This window comes from Takifugu flavidus, chromosome 4 (assembly GCF_003711565.1).
Source record: "Takifugu flavidus isolate HTHZ2018 chromosome 4, ASM371156v2, whole genome shotgun sequence".
In the NCBI taxonomy this organism is placed as follows: domain Eukaryota; kingdom Metazoa; phylum Chordata; class Actinopteri; order Tetraodontiformes; family Tetraodontidae; genus Takifugu; species Takifugu flavidus.
Window position 1 is genome coordinate 13,534,021 of NC_079523.1, and position 21,487 is coordinate 13,555,507.

Genomic DNA, 21,487 nt, shown 5'->3' on the forward strand with positions numbered 1-21,487 from the left:
AACTGTGAGTTAATGGTCACAATTTATTCATCTGTTTTTTGATAGTAGAGACATAAGTAGGACAAAGATTAGAGGTCTTTAGAATAATTAGATGCAAGAAAATTAAATACTTCAAAATTAGATTAACCCATAATGTCATTGTCATATTCTGCCATAGTCTAGTTAAAGTAGCACCAACTACAGTTATTTAAAAAGAGATTAGTTCTTCTGAAGAGTTGGGTTTTTGCAGATTTGTGACATTTTAATTGTTTTGAAACAGTCTAATTTCCAATTCAACTTCAGAAATTACAAAGATTGTTTTAAATTGTGTCTAATTTGTTCAGAATCCTGCATTTTTCTCATCTGTGCAAAAATGTAAGTTGTTGTTCACAGCAGGGATTGATAGGAAGACATTAATTACACATTTATTTGATTCCATTTTATTGATTCCAACAACCAGTAGTAAGTGGATGAAAGATTTCAGAAAGGCTCTTTTTTCCATATAGTGGACCAACGTTTGAAGAAAAATACCCTTGAGAATGGATTTTCCTTGATGATTGTTGCCACCTTCACCATGCTGGTCTATTTACAATCTTTACAACGATGCCCTGTACAAAATAAAGAAATTAGGTTTTACAAATGATTCATTAGAGAAAAAAAAGGTAAATATCAAATCTGAATATAAAAAAGGAACTGTTATTTAGAATATATTTAGTTCTCAAACATACATCTACGTATGTTGTTTTTCCTCACACATGACGAGTTTTCATGCATTTACAACACTTAACCTTTAACAGTTGCACATTAGTGACATTACATACTCCATAATTTTTTTAGATCTTAGTTGCAAAACAATGACTATTCAGCAACATGTATTGGCCTATTATATTTATTTCTTCTCCTTATCCACTTTATTTCAATGAGGTTTCTGAATATTTAAGTGCTAATTTTTACCTGTTTAAATTACTCTTGTATATATACTGTTTGCTGTCATTCTGAGAATTTACAAGTACAAGGTTGTGGCTTCTTACATTCTGTATCTTTAAACCCTATTCTCACACAACTGCATCTCTCTTGAAGGTTTATGTTCTGCTTGAAGCAAAGACAAACTCAAATGCAGGCCAGGTGAATGTTCCCTGATGAAGCTCAGATTTTAGCAGACTGCCAATACCAGTAGAAGTTGCTGCATAGTCTTGATACATTTAGGCAAACACAAATCACAGCTACTACAGGCACAACAACCAATGAATAAAATGAGAGGATCAAATTGATGGCTTTAATTTAACCTGCAGAAGTCAGCAAGGCATTGTGTAATCCTGTCAAAATAGAACTTATTTACAGTAGCAAAGATGATACTCAGTTCACATGACCTTTATGTTCTGTACTATAAATCAATGTATAGTTGGCTTTCTGCTTTAAAACACCATTAGTTAATTGATTTATGAAATTATTATGTGCAACCAATTATAGCTGTGGGTCATGCAATGTTCAAACATTCATATACAGGATTTATGTACACATGAAGTTTCAGTCAGAGCAAGTACCATAAAAAGTCTTTACATTTTTTACCTCTTATTGAGATGAACACAACATTGATGTGATGGACATTTATCATAGGGTTACTTTGACACAGCTGTGACATAAAAGTCTTTTCTAACCTACCCTGAAGGTCTGTGTGATGTGTTAATCCACACCCTAATGGTTCAGGACAAAAGAGAGCATTTCTAAGAGCACAGGCAACACTGAAAATGAAACTAAGGTGAAAGGCCTAGTTTGTCATTCATGACATATCATTTAAGGTGTTTTAGGTTTTCTATCACATTGTGGCAAGACGTTTGGTCAACCATTTAATAACTAATACTTCTAAACAGTTGTCTTAGCGGTGTTTTTAACTACATTCATGGGTTGACTTAAATCACTAATGTGGCCATTAGAATGGAGGATGAAAATAAATCTGAAACAAATAATGATTAAATAGCTGGTCTAACTGGCTTGTATATACAAATATACACTGTGAGAATGATGATGGGATAATGAGAATTTGGCTATGTGTACATAAGGTAAATCTTCAATCAGAGGATGGTTTCTATGTTATATGATCCCCGTATATATCAGTCCTGCTATTTAATGGCAATACTGCTTTTAATGCAGTTTGATGCAAAAGAGTATGACAGCAAGTTTGAATTTTAACCTTAAAAAGTCAAAATGCTCAAAAAGCCTTTCATAATTATAATGGACTTTATAGCACCTTTCATGCATAAAATATATCTATGTGCTGTACAGCTAAACAGCTGATAAGTGCAGGTACATTTTGAAGAAAGGACATCATATCAGAAACAATTTCAAACTAAAATAGTTTAAAAATTTAAATGAAAACTGCTAAATAATGTTTAAAATTGGTCTAAAATGTGGGATGTGTAAATACAATAAAAAAATGAAAGTGCAAAAATGTCAAACCTAGGAGCTTTTGGTGTGGTCCTGGACAGTCGCAGACAATTACCATAGCAAAGAGGTTGAATAATCACTGCTAGGAATAAACCACAGCCAAAAACAACCTGAATGATGTGTAGAAGCACCAATATTATCTGATGACAACTTTTTTTTTTTACTTTTAAGGCATTTGATCTGTATAACCTGCTTAGGAAGGTCATAGGATTGCATATGTGTACGTTTGTAGATACGTACCAAAGTATCTGCCGTGCTGTCATACTCTTTTATTTCCCTAAAACAAGACTCAAAATAGTTCTTTTGACAAGTACTCTATAAGCTCTGATGCACACACATAAGGAGATTGAGTACATGTGCTGTTAAAGAAATCACCTGAAGTCTGTAATTAATGAGATGATAAATTTCATAGTGACCTAGCACCAGCTGAAGAGTAGAGAAGGGAAAAAAGAATGTGAATGAAGTTCTATCCACTTGCTGAATACTAGTGAACATCTTCTGAAGATAGTTAAAGGTGCAGTATGCATTTCTAAAAACCATTGTTTTTTTCATATTTGTTAAGTAAAATGATCTGTGGAAAAATTAGCCCTCTCTGACCCCATTTTATGCGTCTAATTTGATTTGCAAGAAACAACCACACCTGAGCAAAAACACCAATCACAGATAGGTGTCACTGTTGAGGTGTCAATCATTTCTCGTGTACGGTACTCCACAGGCACAAACATAGCGGACAACTCTGACCTCGCATTGACTTGTTACCTTTGGCTTAAGGAGAACCATGGCAGAAGAGAATAAAACAAAATGTCCATCCCTGATTTGACAAGAATTGCTTTTACCGAAGCCAGTTGTTGCTAAATAAGGAGCTACTAATCAATTGTACATGCTGATAAATTTCTAACTATAATGCCACAAATTATGTTGCTAGTCATAGTCATTATGATATGTTTTCACCTACTCGTGTTCTGTCATAGAATGCCATCTGCCATGAACTCAACCCCGAGTTAAATACAAGAGGTAGTGCTTTTAATGGCAGGGCTGCTGTTCGACTTGCCGTGACATGCGTATATCATGCCTCGTAAAATGCCATGTCAATTACATCAAATTCGCCTAAATAATCAGTTTAATTCAGTAATTAAAGCTAGGCTACCTGTTTGCATTCATTATTATCCATTGAGAATTATGTGTTATAAGGATTTCATTTTGAGAAGAACTTATTCTCACTTACTTATTCTCTTTATAAAAGTTTTAAAGAGCCTGCATAACCAGTATTCTTCTCTTCCCTCCACAAATAATAATAAATCATAGAAGGCGAAACGTCTTCAAGAGAAGAAACCCAGTCCAGTTGACAGAGAAAACTACCTTGAATAAATCATAAGACAGTACCTCCACCTGCGATATTAAGGTGAATTGGGAGGATGTGAATTTCATGTCAAGGGAGCATTCTCCGGCACAACACTGGAGATTGACACTTGATGAAGTTAAAGACTTGTGCAGTTAAGTAGCGCGCAGGGTGAGTTGTAGTGAGAGTTTTTGGGGGGAGTGATTAGTGAAGTGACATTCAAATCTTTCTAGCAGTTTTAAAACAGCAGACTCCACCTTCAATCTATTAAGATGATGATGAGCTCATTTGTTTTTGAATGCAGTGGTTCAAAGTTTTGGGAGGCTAGGGTCTTCTTTCTCTGGTGACTCGATGTAATTTGCAGCTTCCTGAAGTTTCAAAAGCATGGCCATCTAAGAAAAGTAAGGCAAAAATCAGTAATAATCAACTTTTCAATTGAGCATTTACTCAAAATTATAAGAAAATGCTCAATCTCACTAGTGGATCAGATTCCATGGAACTCGGTGGAGTTTCCTTGTGCGTTTTTTCCTCTAGGGACTGTCCAGGGCTGCTGGAATCAATGCTTGGTGGAGGCAGGTGGAACAACTTGGCCTGGTCCTGCTGGGCAGATGGCCAAGGAAGTGTGCCCCTTACCCACTCCACTGGGTCCTCCCATCCTGCCTTCTGCCCATGAACCTGAAGTATCATAACACATCAATAATAAGTAGACTCCCCTGGTATTATGGTAAATATTTTTCGACTTTTTTTGACACCCGTATAATTTTGACCTTTCCAATAAGTATTTTATTTTTGGTTGTTGAATTTCATATGATTAAGATAACAGATTCATTATAAACACTCTATGGCTGTGGGTTTTAAACTGGGGGGTCTCCAGAGGTGCCGCAACAGGAGTGTTCAGGACTACTGAAAACAATCTTTCCACTATCAAGTTACATCCAGCAAATGGTGCTAACTTTACCACCAAACACTTAGGTTTGTGCCACAAATGTTGATAAAGGGTAATAATTTAAAGCACATAATTTAAAACTAGTGTAAGTTGGCAGATGTAAAAGTAGTAATGGGGCCGATCCAACCCAATATAGTTATAAATTCTCAGATGAGTTGTGTCTGTGTTTTAATGACTCCAAAAGTTATTGACAAAAGGGCCAAACTGTATGGATTTCCTGAATGGAAACATGTCTTCAGACACGGGCGAATGATCACTGTTCCGTAATTTGGGTCAAGGCAGCTAGTGGGCTAGCATTAAATGTCAAGCAATCTATAACATAAAACATGTCCTCTGTGTGTACACTCAAAACAACACGGGCACTTGTGGCTTTTCAACACTGATTGTAGAACAGATTCCTACAATTTGGTTCGAGCTCTTCCTGTCTTTAACTGCTAGTTAAGGTAGAATCATTTCTTTGTGAGTAAGTTGAAATACTAAGTATGAATCCTTTTTTCAAAATTCTTTTATCTTTGTTTTTTCTTTCTTTTGTTATTTCTTTCTGTCTTGATCTTTGGCTTTCTGTTTTTGGTCTTTATTTCGTTCTGCTTTTCTGTCTTTCACCACACATTTTTTGCCATTTGATAGTTTCTGACAAATGAAGATGCCCATTTTGTCTAGTTGATGTGTGCCTATTCTCAGTGTTATCGAAACATCCCTAGGCTAAGATCCTTCGCCAATACCAAGTGAAAAAGGTTAAACACAGACAGGAATGGCCCAAAAATTGACCAACTTCCTTTTGTTTTCAGAACAATGATTACAATGACTATGTCATTCAATGTCATTCTATTCATTCTTAGCAAAATAAAATTTCTAAGGAGAGCTTTCCTGCCATTTTGATCAAATGATCAAATATTTCTCCAGAACTGTGAGTAGATTTTTGTGTTTTCATGCCATGGCAAAATTTGATCATTAGGCAGGAAGCATAAATAACTACAGTTATAATGGGGTCCTGATTGTCCTCTGTGGTCTGTGGCTCAGACCGTAAACATAACAATAGGGTCCTCACTGGACCCAGCATTTAGCCTTTTGGTGCAGGCTGGTGTAGAAGAAAAAACCCTCATGTTGTGACAAATGATGAATTGAATGTTTTTTGACCTGTAATAAAGAATTTATTGTGTCATGATTTCTGTCTTTTGTGTTAAGACTCTGGCAAGAAAAGAACCAACAGGACAAACCAAAAACTTATCAGAGATTAACTGTTTACATGCTAATGGCATCACAACATTTTCTGACTGCCTTGTTATGAATCCCGCCTGGATCAAAGTGGTAACATAGTGTAAAGGGCCACAATGGTCCATCTCGAGTCGAACCGTATAGAGCCGATAGTGGAAAAGGATCAACTAAAACCATTCAGTTTGGCTCTTTCCAGATGCATTGATGGATTTTTATGGACAATTTTGGGGCAGTATGGATGAACAAATAAAAAACTAATATCATCTTGATAACATTTACTATATAAAATAACGGACAAAAGACATTCCAATCATCGGTTTACACGTCCTGTGGTTTTTTGTTTATATTATTTTACATAATTAATGTCTTTATGAAGGATGTTACAGATTAGCAATGATAATTAATCATACCATGTTGTAATACACACACATCTGTTTAGGATGTAAGTCTTTCAATAAAGAACAGAAAAAAATCAATCTGCGGAAGCTTTTTCTTTGGTGGCAAAATTACTCGCAACAGCACAAATATGATTACTTTAAGTCATTCATGTCCATCAAATTTGTCCTATTAGTTTATTTTAGAGTTGGTAATAGTGTTCTTGGACTAATAAATTTGTTCCGTCATTTTTAAAAGCTTATCCGATTTTGTTAATTTGTTTTTTAAATGTACATTTGATTTGTTTCTCAGTTACTCACCTTGATGCCATCCTTGGCCCCCTCCTGCAAGTAAGGAATGATAGAGTAGTTCCACAGGTCAATAAACCAAGATCGAAATTCATCCACTGTGATGGGACAGGACAAGAAAAAGCAAGGTCCTGATAGACAGAGGGGAGGAGATATAAAGGATATGTGTAAAATTACTTTGTCTCATTGAAAGTCTTCTCTCTTGACTGGTTTGGTTAATTGGTTTAACATTAGTGGGCCAGTTTCCGGGCCTGTGGGTTTTATACCGATGAGGAAGTCAGACGTGCTATGCTTCTCCAGGAAAGTGTGCAGATGATACCACAGTTTGGGCACCCAGTCCAACACCCTTATCAGGTCATCATTGGTCAAGCTGCTTTCATGCTCTGATTCCATCAACTTCCTGTGCAAATAGCGCACCAGGAAGCCATTGGCTGGTTCCACATTATTGGAGAAAGTCACCATCCTGATAATGAAAATATGTTGCTCTTAAACATTTAAAATAATATGGATTTAAAAAACAGACTGAAATCAAGATGGATAATATGATACAAGGTGTTATGATGGAAGTTGGCATGATCCAAGGAATGCATGTAAAAATATTACAGGAATAGAAAAGACAAACAATTCTGAAACAAACCGGAAGCTGAGATGGAGTCCGTGGTTTGCTGTCATCTTTATTGGCTGATTACTGGTTCCAATAATGTATGGACTGTGGACAAAAACAGCAAAGACAAACAGCAGTTTACTGAATTTGAAATAAACAAAAAAAAATCCAACATTTTCTCAGCCAGTGTACCATTTGTGATATTTGCAAGTAAGAGCCCCATTGACAAGCTCGCTGATGGATGCTGGGTCGTGAATGTCATCCAGAATAACAACGAGCGGACTCTCTGACATGCTGGATTCTCTATCAATCTGATTAGCCAGGTTAGATAGATAAAGCTGCAGATCCTGAGAACAAGAAAGAAAATTCTACAGAGTGACAATAACCAACAAAGAAGGGAATGAACAAATACTATAATTCACCAAGGACATCACTTTTGTATCACCTTGCAGGATTGGCGATGCATGTTAAAAGTGACTGCAATGCCAGTGGTCACCTCACGGGCACTACGGTCCACCAGATATTCAGCCAGTCGGGAAGCGAGGTAGCTCTTACCCGTCCCGCTCGGCCCAGAGAGGACAAGACGTCGGTGTTTAAGTAGCAGACTGATGTAGTGTTGCATCATAGGTTTCGGAATGAGTGTCTCAAACACCAGGCTATCAACACATTTTTCCTTTAAACCTGAATATATTAGAGAATAGTAAAGACATAAACAAATTGTTATATTGCTCAAAGTATCATCAAGAAATCTAAGGTAGCTTGTTTCCAACCACCCTCTGACAATCCTGTTGGATTCTCATGTATCACCCACAAGGACCCATGCGCCTTGCTATATAAAGCCAGCTGGACCTGGCTACTCTGGGATCATGTTACACAGAGTCCTGTCTGGACTACCACTGCTTTCCCAGCCTTCCTTGCATGTCACTCACTACATTCCAACATACCTAAGCAGGGAGGAGGTCAATAACCAGCCAATAATACTATCTCTCCATAATTACCTTTTACATGACAATTTATAAAATAGGCTTACTGCAGATTTCTGTTTTGTTTAAAAGCAAGAACGGTCAATGCAACACTCAGACATTTGGGCAGACCTTTCAGAGCTAGAGTGATGCCAGTGGAGTCCTGGGACATGCAGTGAGATGGCAAAGTCTCTGGTGCTTCTCCACCCAAAACTCTTTTAATGTGGCCCATACTGTAACTGAATATAGAGTCTGTGGACAGACCCAAACTGGAGGTTGGGTCAACCTTGGCTATGTACACCTGTAATGAAAACAAAATTTGGTAGTGGCAGTATAAAGAGCCATACCCCTTAAGTGACATCAGTAAGAATACATAATTAATTAAAAATTCAAATGCATATAGTATTTCTTTAAAAAATGCTTTAATTTCAAATTTATGCCACACTGAATAATGACTTTATTTGCATCATCAATATATTTGGTCACCTTGAAAGCCTGGCTGACAGCTGAATCCAGGATGACCCAGTCCATTCTGCTATTCAACCGGACAGTGCCAATAAACAATTCTTGCTGTTTAACCTCCTGGTGGCACACAGTGTGACAAATGTGTCATGCAAGAATTTAAATTGTGTTTAATTACTCTGAAGAGGACATTTGGCAAGCCACATACTTACATCTCTAAAGACGTGTAAATCTGCCAAAATAACAACAACTCTCACACGGCAATCATCCCCATGAGCACACAGACTGAGAGAATCCAGAGAGTGGCCATCTAATCAGAAGTAAAAACAAAAAAATGACAACAGCAGATAAGATGCAAAAAAAAGTTTTTAAAAAATAAAAATAAATAACTAGAATGAGAATAACTGGTACATGTGTGTTTGTGTCTGTGTCTACTGTATACAGAAGCCACTGTACTGTGGGCCATAACCTAAAACTAAAACAACAAAAGCATCATAGAATAATACTTCCTCACCGCATATGTGCCTCCAGCACTCTTTTTCCTGAACATTACACACGGGAGCACTTCTCAGAATGCTGGTCTACTTGTGGTGGTCCCCAGATTCTCTAGGAGTAGAATGGGGGGCCGAGCATTTAGCTACCAGGCCCCCCTGCTGTGGAACCAGCTCCCTGTCCAGGTATAGGAGGCTGACTCAAACTCTACTTTCAAAATTAGGCTTAAAACCTACCTCTTTGAAAAAGCTTATTATCATTAATTCTGTAGTCCCAGTTACTATATAGACAGACAAATTATCATATTTAGGGGATTGTCTAATCCTTAGGTTAACATCTTAGTTATGCTGCTATAGGCCGAGGCTGCAAGGGTCCAGAAACATGATCACCTGACAGGCCTCTGTCACCCCACTGGGTCATGGTCTCCTCTCCTCTCCTCTCCTCTCCTCTCTCTCCTCTCCTCTCCTCTCCTCTCCTCTCCTCTCCTCTCCTCTCCTCTCCTCTCCTACCTATTCTATCCTCTACCTGTCCTCCCCCCTCTCTCTACCCAACCGGCCATCAGCAGGAGAGTTTCCCTACATGAGCCTGGTCCTGCTCAAGATTTCTTCCTGTTAAAGGGGAGTTTTTCCTTGCCACTATTGCTTGTTTGGGGTTAGGCCCAGGGATTCTGTAAATCACCTAGAAACAATTTTGATTGTAAAAGACGCTATATAAATAAAAATTGATTGATTGATTGCACTTACCTGATGTGTTCAGAGACACGCAGGAAAACCCAGCACTTTAACGTCACATTTCATTAACTCTACAGCAAATAACAGTATTTAAAACAAACAGTGATGAATCTGTGCCTATTTCGTTCACTAATAACAAACATAACAAAACATGACCCAGTTCATTAAACACACTGTATATTTACAGTATCAGTAATTTAAACTTAATATTTAAGAGAGTGAGAACTGTACCTGACTCACTCAGCCCTCTGCTGTAGCTTTTAGGCATCTGTTCTGCCAATGACTGTTGAGGTGAAGAACTCCCCAGGGCAGTGAGACCTGAAGACTGGGAGACAGAGCTGGAGGGTCCAGTAGATGGACATGGGGAAAGACTGCCTACTTTCAGCTGGTCATTCTCAGCTTTCAGGTTCTCTATTGTCCTCTAGAGGTTAAAATATATATACGAATGAATTTTCATAATATGTATTTCTCATATTCAAAATAATCTGTATTTTGTAGTAAGAGTTTTTATTAAAAAAAATGGGTTTCCAATATCACAGACTTGTTTACTCCTTGCATCTTTGACATAATAAGCCTGACTCATAGTTTTTATCAGTAAAAGAAGATAACTTGACAAATTGATTAGAAGACTAGAGTGTCAGCAATACCTGCATGTTGTTCATGGCGTCCTGCAGCTGTTCCAAGCGATGGGCAGAGCCTAGAGCCTCTAGACGGATATCTGTCAATTTCAATTCCTTCTCCCAGAGCTCTGTACGCAGTTCTGACACAACCTTATCATCTGCTACTTTAACTTCACTCTGTCTGTAGGTAAGGAAATTTTAAAAAAAATCTATAACATCCATAAGATTAAATATCAACATATGGCGCACTACATAAGGCACAGAATATATGCTGTGTTTTTTTGTAAATTTAAGAGTGTATTTTGAAAAAAGAATTACCCTGATGATGATGCAGAGGTCGACCTTTTAATTGATTGAACTGGTTTTTCCCCAATATTGTAGACTTTAGGGGAAGAAGGTGCAGAGCATTCTGGTGTGGCAATTTCCTCTATGTCAGCATATGGACCAGTCGACTTTGAACCCTTTTTATTGAAGGCCTTGTTGAATGAACTGCGGAGCTGGGCAGGGAAAAAAAATCAGCTCATTAACAATATCCTTACTGTTCAGTTGCAACTTTTTAATACACAGTTGATCAGAAAAATAACTATAGCAGCAAAAAGTGGATAAGAAATATTTTCTTTAGCGAGACAAAGTAACATTTTTGCAAAGAATCACATGAATGAATATACTGACAGACAAAAATATAGTCCAAATGAGACCTCAAATATATTGCACTAAATTGGTTTGGTGGCAGTAGCTCAGTCTGTTAGGAATTGGGTTAAGAAGCAGAGGGTGCTCAGTTTGAGCCGCAGTGCAGGCAAAACATGGAATGCATTCTGGTAGTAGGGGAAGGTGCCAGAAGCACTGTTGAGCAAGGTAACAAATGCTCAAATAGGGCCCTGCAATTAACTAGTGACTCATCCAGCTGTGGACCCTGCTTTCACCCCTCGTGACCCCCGAAAGGGATAAAGCAGTTAAGAAGACAAGACAAGGTTGGAAATAATATGAGGCCTTTATTTACATACAATAGTGTCATTTGGACATGATTCACTAAATGTAATTCACTAAGATTTGGGCAATAGAAAATGACCTAAAAAGGGAGGTGCGTTTGAATCTCTACCATAAGAATATCACTCACCTCAAAGACCTAAAATAAAACAAAAAGCAGGGCAGCATGAGGGAGAGAACAGAACTGGACTTAAAGACAGGCTGGGATTAAGAATGGAGGAGGGCCATACATTTGGGAGAAAAACTAAAAATTAGTTCAGATTATATACTGCTGACATAGTTCACATTCTACCACTACTTAAAATCAAAAACTCAAATTTCTCATATGGTCAGCAGCATTAAATCAGTATGTCCTTACCCAGCTCTTCTTCTTTTTCCTTTTGGCCTCCAGTTCTTTGAGACTACTTATCTCAGTTTTGCTGTTGTTTGTAGGCAGCTTCGGGATGCTTTCAGAGGAGTTTTGCCAATTTATTGGCATTTCTGTTCATTAAAAGAAAAGAAAAGAAAGTCAATATAGTTACTGTTTACATTTTCACTTGCTGGGCACTAACATATCCAATCAATGTGTGGAACTGCAGCATATTCTATACCTTTAGGTGTTATGGCTGGATTACTGAATGCCCCTTGAATAATTTCTTGTGCCTCTGTATTTTTGACCTTCAAAATGTCAATGGTGCCCTTGAGTTCAGTCAGCTCCGAGTCCTCAAGAGGAGGAGAAAAAGGAATGTTATTGGTAGAAATTTGAACCAAGCTGGTTCTCTAGTGAGGGCCATAGACAACATACCGTATTTTCACGACTATAAGGCGCACCTAAAAGCCTAGAATTTTCTAAAAAATCTACGGTGCGCCTTTTAACCCGGAGCGCCTTTTGTATGGATTACGGTAATATTGGTTAATCGCGGCTACCGTAGTCAGTAGGCGTGGCCGAGGTAACAGCAGTAAATTCAGTCCCAAACCATTTCTGTCTGTAAAGACCCCAAAATGGCTCCTTGCAAGAGACGCGCTTACGACGCAGAGTTCAAACTGAAGGCTATCAGTCACGCAGTTGAACACGGAAATAGAGCAGCGGCAAGAGAATTTAACGTGAACGAATCAATGGTGCGGAAGTGGAGGAAACAAGACGACCTGCGCCAGGTAAAGAAGACTCAACGGAGCTTCCGAGGAAACAAAGCAAGAAGTGGATTAACAAAGGAACTCCAGCCGCTAGATATTTGTGTCAACAGGGCATTCAAAGCTAGACTGCGAACTGCGTGGGAGCGGTGGATGACGAACGGCGAACACACGTTCACCAAGACGGGGAGACGGCGCCGAGCGTCATATGTCACTATCTGCCAGTGGATCGTAAATGCCTGGGCATCGACCGTGGTCCGAGCTTTCAGGAAGGCAGGGATTGTCACTGAAATGCCAGACAGCACCAGCGACACCGACCCTGATGACGACTTTGACGAGACGGAGCCGGCCATGTTGGACGCCGTATTCGCACAACTGTTCAATTCGGACACCGAAGAAGAAGAATTCGAGGGATTCCTGGATGAGGAATGAACTGATAAAGTGAGCTTTACGTGTTTCTTTTGTGTGTTTACAACTTAACAAGGCTGGTCATACTGTGAATATGGACATTACCGTTTGAACAACGTTGTTATATTGCTATTGTTATATTGCTATTGCTATCGCTTTGCACTACTTCGAGAGTTTGAGTTACCGTATATTGTGTCTGCACTAACGTTTGATTTACCGCAACGGTACTACGTGATAAAAATGTTGCACTAAATCGAAGATTTATTAAACTCCACTATCCACTTGTGATAAAAATGTTGCACTGCCTGTTATAACTCGCTGTTATTAACGAACTGTGTTACGCGAAAACACTACGTCACTCGGGAAAAATAATAAAACAGCTGTTTATTCATTTTGGGAGTGAATGGAGTTGTGAGAACGCCGGTTTGTATTCTATTAATAAAGTTTGACTGACTTATCTGACTGTTTTATTGACATTCCTTTTAGCGCAGCTCGATCTAGTGAATGCGTCATGAAACCACAGGCACTACGCAGTTTCTATGCTATGCGCCTTATAACACGGTGCGCCCTGTGTATGAAAATATTTCTAAAATAGGCCGTTAATTGAAGGTGCGCCCTATAATACGGTGCGCCTTGTGGTTGTGAAAATACGGTATATTGATTTTCAACAAGGGTTAAATGATGTGCTGAAGCATTGATGGGAACATGAACATCCCACGACAAAAACCTTTGAAGTACAATCTCTATTAAATTATATGACCCTTATTTAATGTTATTGACCATATATTTGAAACATTAAAGATAACATCACAAACTGTATTCAATGCAGACAAAGTCTTGTGGTCTTGACCACTTAATCCCTTTTGGGGTCACAGGGAAGGTGCACATATTGCCGAAGGCAGGATATACCCCCGGAGGAGTCGCAAGTTCATTGCAGTGCCCTACAGGATCGTTTGTGGGCTCAGTAGCTTGCTCAAGGGTATATACTACCTCTCACTGAGCCTATTCCACCCTCACCCTCTATTAGCAACCAGAAGAGAGAGTCAGAGCTTTTCCTTTGATTACATTTTTAGTCAAGTGGCACCATGTGTACTGTTTACACTTTGTGTGCATCCTCCTCCACACATCCACCAGGCCATGAGAATAGACCAGCTACTTCAGACTGTGTTGAGATGCTGGATCAGGCTCTGCATGAAAATAAACCCAGGAAAATAAACTGCTCTGAACCACAAGAAACCCAGTCCAGTTGACATAGAAAACTACCTTGGATACAATGACCTGGATGATTGAGAATCTACACAGACATCTCTGAACCACAGCAATTCAATTATCTAGAAAGCTCTTTCTGTGCTGTTGATGGGAGCATAAATGTTGCTAAAAAATAAATAAATAAACAGATGTGGTTCTGGAAGCATGCCTTAGCCAGCAGACACTTACCCTTCATCATACCCTTGCCCCACCTCCAGGATGGAGAAGAGGAAGCCCACTCCACCACTGAGGGCAGTGTTGAAACTCAAAGTTATCTGCCCTTCCCACTCTTTCTCCCACTTCATGCCGTGGTGAACACTAGTGCCCTTTCCTTGCCTATCTACCTCCGTTTACATTTAACATTCCCACTCTAAATTAATCCATAGCAAGAGACAAGCTAAAAAAAAATCCTATAAAAACAGTAAAACAAAACAAAACAAACAAAATGACTGGGCTCATCATTATATCGTGAGCTGTTTCCTTATTTTGAACATTTATTTCCTTCAAAAAATCTCTTGGTCAGTGAGATCTGTTTCTCTGTGTTTTGTAACATGTCTTGCAAATGATAAAAAAGGAGCTTATCAGGAAAATGTTATTCCAGATCAAGGATCTTCATGCATTTGATCTGCTGCAGTAACAATTGGTACATTTTTTCAATTTAATTTCTTGACTGTTTGATATTTGTGTGTGTGACATCTCGCTACAGTCAGACATATACGATCCATCATTACTGGTGTCTACAGCACCAAATCCTACAATACATTTCTGCGATTACTTCTCTGCTTCGTAGAAGCAGGCCATTATTCAGACAGCGCAACACCACCTTCACCCAGCTCACCTGTCACCGCACCTAGTTCATCTGAATGACCCATTACTTCACCTGTTTCACCTGTAACCTCACCTGTTTTGCCTAATTCACCTGTTTCACCAATCACCTCACCTATCTCACCTGTCAACTAATCAGTCTCACCCATCACCCTGCCCACATTACCTGTCACCTCACCTGTTTTGCCCACTTCACCAGTATCACCCAAATCACCTTGCACAACACCTAACAACAATCTCCAAAATCTCTCTCTACACACCTCAGTCTTACTCTCACACTCATTCAGTTTTCTTACACCTGTGGCTCCATCTCCATTCTGTCTGATCCAGGCCCCCCCCATCCCCGCTGCACAGAACCACCAATGCCTTGCAGTCAGAATAAGATGTGGGACCAGAGGGGTGGCTGGCGAACAGATTGTTAGGATAAGCCCTGGCTAGATGTATATCCTCACCTCAGTTGAACAATTTTACAACAGAACATGTAGTATAGTCAAAATCGTGCACTTGCATGATGAAGCTGTAATTAAACTCATCAGACTTGTTCAGGATCATGTGGACCTGCCTGCTGTGACCCACAATGATAGGATCCTCTTAATGGGGGACACCACTTTTCCATGTTGGCACAGTTTTCTCATCAGAAACTCATCACTAATAAATGGAGGCACATTAGAGAGAGTGATCTTTGCTGCCGGCTACGTCAGCTGAGCCACCTGAACAAACAGCCCATTCAAAGAGATCCCCATTTCCACCAACATGTTCACTTGCTCCTCCTTCTCCAGAACAGTACCACCACCCTGATAATGCGAGCGGAAGACTTTATGGAGCTGAATACAATTATTTGCCCCATATCCAGAGCCACCTCCTCCACACTGAGTACTGAGCCCAATCCAGCTGCACTAAAGCTGCAGTTGGGTGCCATGATGGCCACACACACCTGGCCACCACACATGCACTCCCACACACCAAACCAAAAGGGAAAATCTTACACCAAAACTTACAATCAGACCCAACAAAATCAACTCAAAAATAACAAATAGAAATAAACATTTTTACATGAGCTCACGCTCTCCATCTTCCAATGAAACACCTCTCACAAAGGAAGGAGGAATAAGAGCAACAACAAAAACAATAATAATGGATAGTAGAAGGCCAGTCATAGGGGACTGGTCTGAGAAGTGGAAGGGTTCTTGGTTCAAGCCTCACCACCTTCAGAGTACTACCGAGGTACCCTTGAGCAAGGTACTGAACCCCCGAATGCTCACATAGTGCCCCGTAATGAGTTTGCGATTTATTCAGGGGTGTACCCTGCCTTCACCCATGCCGCTGGGATAGGCTCCAGCATCTCCCCGGGACCCCGAAAGGGGTATAGTGGTCTGGGAAAAGTTGTGCAGTTGTGCTTTGACACAGCAACTATGGATAAAGGATGAAAACAAAATTTTATAATAAAAAACATTTTTCGGCACTTAATTCCCATTAGTATGTAAAATATTAAATTGTACCTTTTGCTCTGAGGACACTGAAAGAGTCTGAAGGCGTTCAGTCATCAGGGACAGACTCTGCTCAAATGCTGCAACTAGATTAGCCTTTAGAGAGAGAACCAGAGTGATGTATGGAGGGGTGTCAGAGAGCAGACAAGTACTGTATGAGTTTCCACTGCATCACATCTGCCTACAGCCATAAACACTCCCAGCACATCAAGCAAATTACTTTCTTCATCTGCTAGGAGAGGATGCGTAGGGGATAAAGTAGAGGACAGCATTGGATGACATCAGAAATGAAAGAGGATTTTAGGGAAATGGCAGTGACAGGAGCAGGAGTATGCGGCAGCAAGACAAAATGTCTCAACTTCATGCATTTTTCACTTTACTCCCGTGTGATGACCCATAAGTCCTGTTTGAATATTTCTGGTGCGATCTTCCTCAGCCTTCCTGTTGCTACATTCCCTTCCTTAATTTTGTGCAGTTTTGTGTTTTTCATTTGTAATATTTAAAAATAAAAGAGTACCCAATACTCTTTGAATTAGCTGTAATGGAGTTAATCCACTGACAATACTGGCCGCTCAGCAGTATGCTCAGCCATTTCAGTATGTTTGTTTATATTTAAAGGTATAAATTTAAATGCACAATGGACCCATTATTAAAATAATGTTGTGGATCTTTGACACATATTGAGTGACACATAATACATAAGCTTCCTGATTGATAGGTGAACAGTTTTGTATTTTTAAGGAATTAATTTTAAAAACAAGATCCGCTGCAGCAAGACTAATAGAAATGTCAACAACCCGTAAATTTGATGTCCACCTTGAATCGTGCGGATCACAATAGTCCAACAAACCTGGCCTTGCTGTAAAACACAGCACCAAGCGGCAGATGAGGGACAGAGGAATGGAGCAGGAAGGGCAGTGAGTCCACAACATATCACCCAAGTACATGAAGAAAAGAAAAGGACAGCATCATAATGCAAAGGATTAATCTTCAAGGGTAAAAATTCTCACAAATAGAAATTTTATGCAGTCAAACAGTTAAGTTAAGGAGAGAAGTACAAAACCTGCAGTGGTTCGGTGGTATTATGGAAAGATGCCAGATTATGCATGTGGAAACATCCATGTAACACAGTTTTAACAAACACTAGAGAGATGCGACTGATAGTAAGCAAAGCTTTCATGTGGACACATTTACCTTTGATGTGGACAAGTTTTCCTCAACATCAACATTTCTAACTTTGTAAGTGTTAGTTACATTAACATATTAGATATACTGTGTCTGTTTCCTTGCAAACTGCGCAGAGATATGCGATATATCTGTATCTGCTTCACAAGAAAGAAAAATTATATTTACATTAGCAGACAGCTGCAAGGTCAAGTTGGCAACCTTTTCTTGGGAAGACTCCAGTTCTCGCCTCAACTTGTGGATTTGCTATGGTCAGATTATTAAAAAAAAAAAAAAAAGATAGTTGTTGCACTACAAATAACTGACTAATAATAAACACACGCTCTTTAATGACAGGAAATACTGCTGTATCATGCAATGAGAATTCATGTAATTACGGAAAATGTATCTTAAATGTGCCAAAAAATCCTTCTCTAATGAGGAGTGGAGAAAAGACACATCATGGAACCAAAAGTCTGATAGGTACCCATTATAAAAGGCTTTGTCAAAACCCATAACCCATGACTCATTGGCCTTACCTCTGCTTGTATCCTGTCCTCATTCTTAAGAGGGCATGGGGGAAACAAATAAACAATAAATGGGGAAAAGAAGACTTTTTGCTTTAGGTGAAGTAAATATATTATACAAAGCCATGTTAGGGATAAAGTGATGAATTAAGACAAATAAAAAACAGGTACAAATAGAAACCTACCCCACCAAGCCATGCTTTAATATTATACATGAATCACTTCATGTCTGCCTTTATTAACTGAATTTCTTAAATTTCTTTTTTGAACATGTGAAAATGTATTAGCAAAAAAATGAAGAATAGAAAACTTCCTATTCTGGGACAACCTAGCCATACAGCTAGCAAAGTGAAGGTCTCTCAACTTGACAATGATAAACATTAATGATCCAAGTTGATTAAGTCTCTTCCATACCAAACTCTTCCACTGCTCTAATTTTACTCTTCCTACTGCTCAGTGTTGAAGAGACCATTAGTATTTTTTTCAGAGTAAATCTAATATAAACCAAAGTAAAAAGGACATACATGACAATTTTAAGAGCTATTCAGTGTTGGCAGAAAATACATTATATGAGTTACTTGGCTGTCAGTTCGATCCTGTTGGAAGTATTGATCAGTAGACAAGGACAACCAATACAGCAGGTGATTTTTGTCTTTTGTGCATCATTCATTACTGTGTGCCATGGTACAGGGTAAAAACATCTGGGATTGATTTGCCTTTCCACAATCTAATATGCAGGAAGGATGGCAGCAACAACATGACTTAGAGTTACTATCAAATAAATTTCACACAGAAAAACAAAATGTGAATAAAGGTCTTACTGTGGAATAGTTGGATGAAGCATTAGATGCCAAAGAGAGCACAGATCCATGTACTGAAAGAAACACAAATACATATACCCTAGTGTTAAAAGTCCCTTGCTTGTATTTCAATTTTCACAAGAATAATAGTCAATTAAAAAGACTGGTGACAGTATTTCCTATTCAATAAAAAGGTAATTACTGACACAGAGCAAAAACTCAATTTGTTTTTTAGTTCACATTAGTGTCTTTAAGTACATAACTGCATATTTATCTAGCACTACACTTTACTTTCAACACTTAGTACTGATATGCCCAGTAGTTTTCTTGCTGCACAAGGGGACAGCTCTGTTTAAATCTCAGACCATCTTGTGTATCTCCCCTGCAGGGAGATAGGGCAACCAGGCTGACTTACCATCATCGCCTTGCTCACGAAAAGACCCACATCGCATCATGCTTTTTGGCCGGTCAACCAGGGTCATACTGCTGTCTAAATGTGAGGACCCGTATAGATTACAGGCAGACTCAGTAGGGGGTCCAATACTATTGGAGCGCGATATCCTTGGGGTGCTGCTAGAAATTGGGACAACTATAAAGTAGAAAGTGATATTGGGAAAAACAGGATAACCAATAAGCTGCAGAGGAACATGCTCTCTCTCACACACACACACAGTTCAGTCTACTCTGTAGGTATAGCATACTTCTGATGACTGAGTAAAAACCAACACTGGAGGTTTACAACAGTTAAAGATATAAACAGAGCCTGGCAGAAATCTGTGCACAAGCACTTTCACCATCACATGAGTGTATACATAATATATTCAACTGCAGTTTTTTTCCTTTGTTATATGGTCAAAAAGTACAATTTGCCTGCTAAAATGGCATGGCAGAAATATTCCCAGTCATACCTTGCATTGCACTTCACCAATCACTTTAGACAGTACTAGAGGATTTACTGATTGTGGATAAAATAGATTAACAATGCTGTCACCTACAATCAACATACAGATGGATAGATTACACAGATACCCAGCTGAGTTTCAAAGCTGAAACTCAGAGTGTCTTTAGAACTTAGCTGCCATATGAAACAAGCACTCACCAACATTTGTAAGAGGAGCCTTGTTGGAGGAGGGGTGGAGAGAATGTGTGGGAGAAGGCAGCTGTGGGGGGCTATCACTCTCTGTCATGCTCACTACGGTGTGGGAGTGGCGTCTGCCTGGTTTGCTTCCTTCAGTCTCTGAAAGACTTGAGCCATATTGTCTAAGAGAAGAGAGATGATTTTAAGAATAAAAGAAGCATCTATGAAGTTTTTAAACAAATATTTACTACTCTACAGGTGGTGCAACCCGGAGTATTTACATACTCTAGGCCTTTCTTTGGCAAGGTATTCCTGTCTGCCTGCAAGCTGTAAAAAAAGTGAAGTCATTTTCAATACTTATGTTTTCTCTAAAAAGAAATAGCCATGCTATTTATAGTGTATACATATCATTACTCTACAAAAGAGTTAAATAATACATAGTATCATTATATCACTATCACGCCAGCAAACCACTGACCTTATGCTACTTAACAGTTAGATGGAGGATAAGAAACTGCTACCAATCAATCATACATCCACTTTAATTTTGGAGTGGTGGCTTTAGATTGTTTAGTTTAACTGCTACTATTGTTCTCTAGTAAAAATAACACTTTTGAAGACTGAAGGATGGAACAAAAATGAAGGTATGATGTTGTGTGCACTAATTAGCCAATATGTCATGCTAGCATTAATTTTGGAATCACGGGGTCATAGAAATACCTATAAAGAAAATCAATATCCTTGCCATTGTACCGCACCTTTAATGAACCATGACTATGATGAAATCAGATTAGCTAAGATTTTGAAATGCAATGTCAGAGTTTCTGATCTGGTAATGGAACCAAAAATAGTATGATTATAAACCTAGTTTTACTCCAACTATATTATAAAACAAGTATATTGTACATATATACCCATGTATCTGTTTATAAGATGTCTTGCTTGTAGCTCCCCATGTTCCTGTTCCCCTCTCTTCACTGTCATGCATCTCAGCTTTGACAAATCTGGAGGGCAGGCTCATCTGCAGAGAAAGGGACTCCATACTGTAATGCATGCCAGAGATTTTGGGGTACATCAGAGGTGAGTTGTCAGTGGTGTAGGTGGTGGGGGAATCGATGTGAAGCACAGGTGCTTGGCTGGGGGTGAGGTGAGTGGAAGTGTGTGAACCAGCCAGGTCTTGCAGCTTTGAATATGGAGGAACTTTGGGTGGGAGGTCCTGGATGGTGATGCAGGAATCTAAACTGTTAGAGTTTACTTTGTCCAGGTGAACTAGGCTGGGAGTATGATCCAGAGACTTTTGAAGCAGTCTAGATATCAGAAATGAAAACAAATGATTAAAAACAAAACATTTAATAAAACAGCCATCACTTCAGGA

General features: G+C 39.0%; 1 protein-coding gene across 1 annotated transcript in view; it reads right to left on the bottom strand.

Moving 5' to 3' along the window:
• Nucleotides 1-396: 396 nt before the first annotated feature.
• The window catches only part of LOC130523716 (neuron navigator 1-like), a 50,709-nt gene continuing 29,618 nt past the window's right edge, over nucleotides 397-21,487 (bottom strand). Inside the window, 24 exon segments of the mRNA XM_057029184.1 lie at nucleotides 397-4,155; nucleotides 4,241-4,438; nucleotides 6,620-6,738; nucleotides 6,874-7,070; nucleotides 7,245-7,316; nucleotides 7,404-7,558; nucleotides 7,657-7,892; nucleotides 8,306-8,474; nucleotides 8,660-8,755; nucleotides 8,848-8,945; nucleotides 10,090-10,279; nucleotides 10,506-10,659; nucleotides 10,797-10,975; nucleotides 11,824-11,945; nucleotides 12,056-12,167; nucleotides 16,556-16,639; nucleotides 17,394-17,402; nucleotides 17,897-17,974; nucleotides 18,247-18,270; nucleotides 19,056-19,108; nucleotides 19,450-19,524; nucleotides 20,134-20,294; nucleotides 20,398-20,439; nucleotides 21,027-21,419. Coding sequence (XP_056885164.1) covers nucleotides 4,072-4,155; nucleotides 4,241-4,438; nucleotides 6,620-6,738; nucleotides 6,874-7,070; nucleotides 7,245-7,316; nucleotides 7,404-7,558; nucleotides 7,657-7,892; nucleotides 8,306-8,474; nucleotides 8,660-8,755; nucleotides 8,848-8,945; nucleotides 10,090-10,279; nucleotides 10,506-10,659; nucleotides 10,797-10,975; nucleotides 11,824-11,945; nucleotides 12,056-12,167; nucleotides 16,556-16,639; nucleotides 17,394-17,402; nucleotides 17,897-17,974; nucleotides 18,247-18,270; nucleotides 19,056-19,108; nucleotides 19,450-19,524; nucleotides 20,134-20,294; nucleotides 20,398-20,439; nucleotides 21,027-21,419 — 3,100 coding nt within the window. The 3' untranslated portion in view covers nucleotides 397-4,071.